Source organism: Maniola jurtina, chromosome 13 (assembly GCF_905333055.1).
Source record: "Maniola jurtina chromosome 13, ilManJurt1.1, whole genome shotgun sequence".
In the NCBI taxonomy this organism is placed as follows: Eukaryota; Metazoa; Arthropoda; class Insecta; order Lepidoptera; family Nymphalidae; genus Maniola; species Maniola jurtina.
The window spans coordinates 246,423-256,202 of record NC_060041.1 but is presented as its reverse complement, the minus strand read 5'-3'; the positions used below and the strand labels follow the sequence as shown (position 1 = coordinate 256,202).

Below are 9,780 nucleotides of genomic sequence, written 5' to 3'. Positions count from 1 at the left end.
GGCCAAGTCTTGTGATGTCTAGGTCTAACAAAGGATAGGAAAAGTCTCCCAAGAAAGGAATCCAAGAACCAACGAGCAATAATTGCAAAGTTGTTTTCTCCATTGAATCGAATTTGGCGGAATTATTGCGGAAAACAAAGCCGCAGTACAAAGAGCCATAGAGAAGAAAATCACAGAAGAAAAAATGCCATGTTGGGTTTACAGTGACAGCTGTCATCCAGTAATAATATTCTGTGGCTGTCAATGTCAATAGTCAATGTCAAAAACATGTGGACAGTCGACTTGTGTTTTGATTTTGATATTAGATTTGCGATAATTTTTGTTTTTATCAAAAACATGCTCTGATTTAGTTTTAAAAAACCAACGCTGAACGATTTATAAGCAAAGTAAAAATGGTTATTAAGGATTGGACCAAAGTGACACCTGCGCTCTCGCAGCCAGTGTTAAATTGCATCAATAAGCAGGGTTTCAAAACTATGACTCCTATACAAGCAGCTGTAATTCCACTCATTCTTTCGTGCAAGGACGTGGTGGCGGAAGCGGTGACCGGATCTGGTAAAACCTTGGCCTTCGTGGTTCCCATGCTAGAGCTGTTGATGAAGAAGGCGAGAGAGGCCCCTCTTAGGAAGGACTTTGTTTATGCCGTTATCATTTCACCCACCAGAGAGTTAGCTGTGCAAATATTTAAGGTAAGTCTATGATATCAGAAGATATCTGTCACTATTTCAATTTAAACTAGTGGTTATTGAAAAGGTCTCAGAATAAAACAGAAATTACAACAAGTAAGCTTAAACAACAATGATAGCTTACTAAAATCTGTATAAATGTGTAAAGTGTTACTATTTTACAAAAGTCTACTTTTTTGGTCAACAGAGTACGGTTTAAGATTTTCAGAACATTAGGATTTCAAATGTTCAAAATAATAAATTTTTTATAGAAATTCAACTGAATATTGTACTATGAATTTGCTTTAATATTTTTTATGCTGCTTCTGTAAGTTTAAAAAAATATTTAGAAACCTTAGAGTAGATAAAGTACTCTCTCAAACAAACTTGCTTTCTGCTAGACTACTCTATCTTTTAATAATTTTGGTTCCAGGTCATAGAGCAATTCCTTCAGGAGCCTGAACTGCAACACATAAGCCTCTCCCTGCTAGTGGGGGGCAGGAGCATAGAGGCAGATGCGGAGAGCATGCAGAAGGGGGCCCAGGTGGCTGTGTGCACACCAGGGAGGTTCCAAGACTTGTTGGCTGAAAGGAAGCATCTGAACTTGCCTGGACGAGTTAAAGATTTGGTAGGTGTACTTATTGGCTAGTGCCTAAGTATTTATAACCCTTCTCATCCTGTGGGGAGCCCTGTGCTCAGTAGTGGGCCAGTAATGCTTGACTGATGATGTTATCATCAGTCAAGCATTACTGTTACAGATATGTTGTTGTTGATGTGTTTATACAAAATTAAGTCAAAAATTGTCTAGGCTGCAATGATAATTTTTAGAGTTCTGTAGCTGTCTTACATCAAATATAAAATTTGAGTTTTTCTTTAAAAACAGAGATGACAAGTTGAAATTTATATAAAACTAGCTGATGCCCGCAGCTTCGCCCACGTGGATTGGTCAGATCCCCTGCAGCATCAGGATTGAGGAGTTGGACTCCAAATTTTTTATGAAACAATGTCGCAAAGTTCCTCTATCGATTAAAAAAGAAATGACGCAAATCGGTTCAGAAATCTCGGAGATTTCGGTGTACATAGGTAGAAAAACACAACTCCCTTTTTGAAAGTCGGTTAAAAAAGTAGCCTATTTTACGCCCTGGTCAATCCTCTACTTGCCTGTGAAAGTCCCGTCAAAATCGGTTCAGCCGTTCCAAAGATTAGCCTTTTCAAACAGACAGACAGACAGACAGACAGACAGACAGACAGACAAAAATTTTAAAAACGTGTGATTCAGTTATGGTATCGTTCAAATAACCATATGAGCTTAATATGAGGTAGTTATTTCGAAATTACAGACAGACACTCCAATTTTATTTATTAGTATAGATACTTAGGTATGTACCTCAGAAGTGTAAAAAAATGAAGCTTTTAAGTCAGTGATACATCTCTAACGGAGATATGTACCTCATTTCAGAGTTGCATGTGCACTTAAGCAATTGCTTAATATCACTTTCTTTAATAATGAAGGAAAACATCGTGAGGAAACCTGCATTTCTCCAAATGTTCTCAAAGGTGTGTACTCTACCAATCTGCGATTGGTTAACGTTGTGGACTATAGCCTAAACCTTTCTCATTCTGAGAAGAGACCCATGCTCAGTAGTGGGCCGGCGGTGAGTTGATCATGATGATGATGATGAATATGTTTTTGCAGGAATTTTTAGTCCTCGACGAAGCAGACCGCCTCCTCGACCTAGGCTTCACATCAACTCTCAACACAATACTGCAGTACCTTCCCCGCCAACGCCGCACGGGCCTCTTCTCTGCGACACAGACTAAAGAGCTCCAGGACCTAGTCCGAGCGGGCTTGCGGAACCCTGTACTGATCAGCGTTAAAGAAAAAGCATCTATAAGCACACCCATGTTATTAGAGAACTTTTATGTTATAGTGGAGCCACAGGACAAATTCTTATTCCTCTTAAACTTTATAAGAAACCGTAAGATCTGGAAGGGACTGTTCTTCCTACCGACCTGTGCGTGTGTGGATTACTGGGCGGATGTGCTGCCCGCGTTGTTGCCAGATATAAAAATATTTGCGATTCACGGGAAGATGAAGCAGAAGAGGAATAAAATATTGGAGGGATTCAGGGTGGCGGAAAACGCGATTTTGCTGTGCACAGATTTAATGGCAAGGTAAATGGAAACTATTTATTTAATATACATCTATGTATTTATAGTAAAATCTATTTAATAATAATCTATATTAATATTATAAATGCGAAAGTGTGTCTGTCTGTCTGTCCATTTGCTAGCTTTCACAGCTCATAAGTTTAACCAATTTTAACAAAAGCCTCAAAGATAGCTTGCATCCTGGGAATGGACATAGGCTACTTTTGTCCTGGAAATCAAGGAATTCCCATGGAACTTAAAAATCCTCACGGAGTTGTGGGCTCATGTACTATTTTACTATAAATATAGAAAAGCATTAAAAAATTACTTGATTCAGACTTTTCAACTTTATCATAAATGTAATAACTTTCTCTTCATAAAGAAAAACCTTCACAAACCTTATCAACTTCTATTTCATGGAGTGTAATTTATGGTTTTCTGAATGTAATTTGTGATGATTTAGAGGCCTGGACATCCCAGCAGTGGAGTGGGTGCTGCAGTGGGAGCCACCCAGCAGCCCCGCAGCCCTGGTCCACCGCGCAGGACGATCGGCGCGGGGCGGGGCTGCGGGGTGCTCCCTGTTGCCTCTGTTGCCGTCGGAGGAGGCCTACGTGCCCTTCATCCGCGCCAACCAGAAGGTGGAGCTCCAGGACTGGACGCTATCCGGAGATAAGCTCACCGTCACGCAGAAACTGAGGGACAAGGTAAGACTAACGTCTTCAACAGGATCAAAAGGGTTTGAACCCACAGCCGTAAAGCCAGCTGAAAGAAATCTTCAACACAGATTATAACTGTATATGGAATGTCAGTGCCAGATCCATTTCATTCGTAAAGTTACCTAAATTGTATTCCAATTTTTCCACTTTATTGACGAAAACGAACAAAAAAAGCAAAGTAAAATTAACTTGAAAATGTGAATTTATCTTTTAAAAAATCCCATGGGAACTCTGATTTTCAATTGCCTATGTCCAACCCCGAGCTGCAAACGCTGTGCCAAATTTGAACAAACAGATGAGGCCCTGAGAAGCTAAAAGAAAGACAGACACACCTTCGCATTTATAATACTAATACTATCTGGGTTTCAAAAACCCTGCGGGAACTTCACTTACTATTTAATAAAAATAAAATTTAGATTTTTGTTGGGACATGATTGAAAGACAAACCAATGAACCAAAACACAAACACACTTCACATTTGTAATATGGATTGCGGTTTCAGGTGCTATCAATTCTCCACGAGCAGCAAAATCGAGACAAAGCAGTTTTAGACAAAGGACAACGCGCATTCGTCTCCCACATACAAGCGTACTCCAAACACGAATGTAACCTGCTTCTCCAACTGAAGGAGCTCCCACTAGGCCACATAGCCACCAGCTACGGCCTCCTCAAGCTGCCCCTCATGCCAGAGGTCAAAGAGGAGCATAGACTCCAGTTTGTGGGGCCCAAAGACAAGATAGACTTCAACAGCATCCCATACAGAGACAAGCAAAAGGAGGCGAGTAGACTGCAGAAGTTAGAGGAGTATAAGAAGACAGGAGTTTGGCCGACGAAAAAGAAAAAGAAAATGGTTAGTAAATGAAACATTTCCAAGCATTGTTCAATCAAAAATGCCATGGACAATCCTGGGCAAACATCTGAATTTACAAAAAAAACTATTTGACCTCATATACATTCATAAACATCATTATATTTGACATTTATTTATCCATCACATGTTTTTGGTAAATGAATACCTAGCGAAACATTTTGGAATGAAATAATAACCATTATAATTATTCCAGGCCCAAACACAACCTTGGGAACAGGCAAAACTGAATAAAGAAGAGAGAAAAGAGAAAAAGAAAAAGCGCAAAGAGCTAAAGAAGAAGAACAACGAAGAAGGTAAAGGAAAGAAGAGAAGAGCGGTTACTCAAGAAGAATTAGATGAATTGGCGGTGGACATAGCTCTCATCAAGAAGTTGAAGAAGCGGAAGATCTCTGACGACCAGTTCGACAAAGCTTTTAATGTTGACAAATAGATATTTATAAATGCTATTAGTTTTTATTTTCTGCTCTTCCTGTAGTTAAGCAAAATTAACGATTTGAAAAAATATGCCGGCTGCCATCTTGAATACACCATGACGTCACATGACCTATAAAATAATCGTTCGGGACTATTTCCTCACTAAATTAATAGTAAAGATCGTTTCAACGAATAGTTCCTATGGCGTTATGTTGGCTCCCCTGTCGTCTAAGTCATGTCAAAATCTGCGTCTTTTCATGCCAATGTGGTGCCAACATGGTGCCAATAACTTAGACAGACAGGGGAGCTAACATAACGCCATAGGAACTATTCGTTAAAACGATCTATAGTGGTCAAAGGCGCTCTGGGCGCGATACCCGGGAGGGCGCAGGTTCGAATCTCGGCAGTTCCGCAATTTTTAATTGGTATATTTAGAATTTTCTTTTAAGCGTAGGTAGTAAAACACTATCATTAAGCTCGGTCTAGTTCGAGTCGGGCTCGCAAACAAAGGGTTCCGTATCATTGTACAAGTAATAACACTATTTTTTAATGGCGGCCATTTGAAAAAAAACCATTATTTATTGATGTCACAATTATTTGTTGTTATCGCGATAATAGAAATACACATTGTGTGTTTCAGCTGTATCCGTTACGGTTCACGAGATACAGCCCACGACAGACATACTGGTCTAGTAATATAGCGTCCCGTCGGCACTACTCCGGCTACAAATGAGTTTGAGTTGAGTTACGCGCTCCGTCTTACCTGAGAGCTTACCTGCACAAGCTCGTATGAGCAGTTAGGTGCGTGTGTATAGACGACAAAACGGTTTCCCGCGCAGTTCCAAAAGCTGCTAAAAATTGGGCAGTGTAGTTCTCGATCTTGCCTATGCAGTTTTAATTGCGCAGGCAAGATGGAGCATATAACCGGAGCGTGAGTATTCCAAAAATGCTCGACGTTGTGTGCTATGATAAGCTAAGCCAAGCAGTTCCTAGTTCCGGAAGCTGGAAAGCAGCGCATTGTACTAACACAAATGCTCAGTTGGGCTCATGTAAGTCCTAACTAAGCCTATGACCTGTGCAGATCGAGGCGTGACGTCTTGCAACTTCAGATTGGACTACTTGTTTTGCGCGCACTATACGCACGCGGAAACATCTTACAATCAGGATAAATGATACTAGCAATGAAAATAGTAAAATAGACATTTATTTCTGTTCAACTTTCATAATCGCAACATTTGCTCCGAGCATCGACTCGCCATACAACTGCTAACACAACAAGGCACTTATCACCTACTTCATAAAGGCCTATCTGCACACATCAGTGCCGTTTCAGTCAAAATATTAATATTGTTTCATATATTTGTCAAGGCGCCATTCGAACACATCAAGTGTCAGTGGTGTTCAGTCATGACAGTGACGTTCTAACGCGTTCAGTGATTGCACGTGAAATTCTCGCTAAGAATATTTTGCTCGACATGGTCTGCGGTCACAGTGATTTCAAGATCAATGAAAACACACGAAAACATCGTGAAATATATAGCTCACTTATTTCATCATCAACCGGTTCTATATTGTATTATAGAGTAGGAAACTCTTCCTCTTTTCTTTTTTCACATGAATCCATTGCTCTTTTCTTACATATACCTCTTCATCTTCGTAAATTAGTAAAAAGCAAGCGCTGCTGTCTGTTAAAATATAACCGCGATTTACCCCGGATATACTAAAAATCACTGAACCGTGGCACTGGTGGCACTGACATGTGCGAATAGCACTGACCAACTGCACTGGCGGTTCACTGTCACGTGCCAGCACTGCTGTGTGCGGATAGACCTTCATATTACACAATATGTTAGAAGCGCATTTCATAAATAACAATCAAGTTAACAGCATTTGCTTAGTATATTATTATTATTGCATTATTTATCTGTATAAACTTCCAATCATAGAAAACGTGACAGGACGAAATATATCATCACTTATTTATTATTGTCAAATTTGTATAATACAATGGACAGTATACAATATTATTATACATAGGTACCGTATTTTTAGGTAATCATTATTTAGCACATATGGTTTATTCTTAGCACCAGTTCATAAATGGTATATATTATTAACATTGCTTATGGAATTATTTAATTTAGGATACATATAAATAAATAAATCAAAAGGTTTTAGAAATGAAAGTATATTACAATTATCAATATTACATTCAAGCAAATTAAAAATAATTATAGTCATCGAGTTAAAATACGGGTTTTTACACACATTTCTGAAATCAAAGGATATTTTTTTTTTTTGAAAATATTTTGTAGGTAGGTATGTTCAAATGGTTGCCAAACCATTGTGCGCTATTATTTTACTATTTTCAATTTTGGCCACAGCGTTTTTTTAACCGAGTTTATTTATATTTACACATTATGTCCGTTCGAACATACGAACAGTCAAATATTAAAATTTTTATTTAGTACAAAAGCAACAGGCTAGATCATTTTTTTTACTGGCAACGATAAATATACCAATATTTCATCCGCCATTTTGAGTTTTGAGCACAGTATACTGTAATTTGGCACTTCATGCTTTAGCACTCACATATTTTTATGATTAAAACATCTTTGAAAGCGTCATAGTATGTTTAAGATTCAAGAATTACAATAAGTACACAATTAGCTCTTCATTCCTGCGTTAAACATACACGGTTAGGCTTATAAAACACAAATAAGAAAATAAAACGATAATACAAAAAACAAAGTTTCACATACAAAATACAAAAGAAATAATTTACATTTTACACAAACCGTCGAAGGGTATAAGCATCTCATAAAAGCCTCTTAATTTGCCGTGACATTTTAAATTATAACACGCACGTAACTACGATTTGTGATCTCAAAATTGACAGTTTTTGTATGGTGTCAAATATAGTTCTTGTATGGAGGTGTCGACTTCGACAATTCTGTACCAATATTGGCATCGCAAATCGCAATACGATTTTCCAAATAGTTTAAATTTGAATATCATGGAAAATTAGGGCCCAGTCCACAACATACACTGCCTTGTCATGATCTTAAATACGAACATCTAAAATTACGCCATCTTAAAATTACAAGAAAAAAAAAAGATAATCGTCGTAATACTATAAATAATATAAACTATAATACTTGCTGTCCAGAGCGAGACAGCATAACTTAACCTGCACCCCAGCACCAAACTAAGGATGCCTGTCCATTAACACAAAGCGGTACGGAGATTAGTTTTTAGTAGACCAATCAGATTATTGACATGATGATGTGATCATTTTCAAAATATCTGATGAGACGACTGAACACGCGCATCTACTTTAGTGGACAGGCACCCTTACAATAAATGCGACAATTGCTATTCCTTCTGTCTGCAGTCACTCTTTAAATAACAGCTAAAAGAATACGTAGTTTTACCAAGAGTTCTATTACTTCAGTCATCATCAATTGCAATCATCGCAATGTTATAATCACTAGTTTGATGCTAGAGAACTGTCAAATGTTAATTTCATGTGACGTGACTAGCTGTCAAAACCGCTAAGCTATGATCCCAGTGATATCATATCTTGCAACCTTTCTGTGGCAATAACTTTTATTTCGAATTCAAATAAAAATTGATTGCCCGACCGTAAATAGCGAAATGTGAATGCCCAAAATGATACCTTTTATAATATTCTCAATGTACAATTAAATAAGACCAAAAATAGGTATTAAACCAAATTTCTTTGCTTTGCCACATTCAAGATGGCAAAACATCCGAGTGCAAGTGAGATAACACTAGAAGTTAGAACAAATAAGAAATAGTTATAGTCCATGTTATAATTGCATCAAGTTTTTAACAGGTCTTAATGTCAAAGAATAATGATCCACTACCTTAATAGGATTGTAAAAAAAATTGACTTGTAAACTATACCCAGAATATCAATACTGTATTCAGCAGAGTTCCAAAAAGGAGGTGGTTCTCAATTTGGTTTGTTTTAGGCATTTCAAATTGCTACTCAAAAAGTTGTTTTCTAACAAGTTAACTCAAAGCAATTATAGATCTTTCTAAAACAGAGTTAGTAATAGAGAAAAGTTTAACACTAAAAAGATAAATACGTATTATAGTAAAAAGTAATAATTGATAATGATAGCAAATATTATTAAATCAATAGTTACATTAATTGTAAGCGGAATCCAAATGATCAAAAAGCACCACGTTACTACACTCTTACGTCTAAACCTCATCGCACATCTGTGAGCACGCCGCACGGGCCGCACCTCCACTGACACTTTCAGGTTCAAATCTATACAGCGCACTTTGACTTTGCTTACACTTAAGTTTCAGTTAAAACAGGACAGATTTATGCCAGGAGTATAACGCTATCTCGTTTTAAAAATGTCTTAAGTCTGAGCAAAGCCAAAATAAAAAATCTCAGCCTCAGAGCCTAACATACAAGGTTTGAAGTAAACAAACGTGACAGTTGCGTTAATCTTTCTAGTCTTAACTATCATTAATTTATCATTATCATTAGTATGTTAAATCAATATTATACCAGTGTTAGGGTATTGTTAAAAATTGATCTGCATTTAATAAATGATTTAAGATTAATAATTTCTTTATTCAAACCTCTAGGCATCAATTATTCATTAAAATGATTTCAATATTACCTTCTTTACTGAGTGATGCTTATAAATTGTTACGTTTTATTTCATAGCAATTATACTGCATTTTCTATGATGAGTAAGACAGAAGATACAAAACGCACGCGAGTGGAAGAGATGGTGGATGATAAGGCCTCGAAAAAGAAAAGTTTGGAGCGTGCTAATAGATATGCGACCATCTGAATACAGGGATACAATACGTCAAGTTATAAAAAAATGTTGACAATATTAACAATGAACTAAAATTAAAATGACTGTTACGTAATAATAAATAGTGATACAATGACTTATCTCTTCTACTA

General features: G+C 37.2%; 1 protein-coding gene across 1 annotated transcript; it reads left to right on the top strand.

The window, feature by feature from the left end:
• The first annotated feature begins 266 nt into the window (after positions 1-266).
• LOC123871319 (probable ATP-dependent RNA helicase DDX55 homolog) lies at positions 267-4,846 on the top strand. Its single transcript, XM_045915057.1, has 6 exons — positions 267-689; positions 1,099-1,293; positions 2,362-2,840; positions 3,280-3,520; positions 4,035-4,382; positions 4,597-4,846. The coding sequence occupies exons 1-6, from the start codon at positions 393-395 to the stop codon at positions 4,831-4,833; spliced, it is 1,797 nt and encodes a 598-aa protein (XP_045771013.1). The 5' UTR covers positions 267-392; the 3' UTR covers positions 4,834-4,846.
• Positions 4,847-9,780: the final 4,934 nt, after the last annotated feature.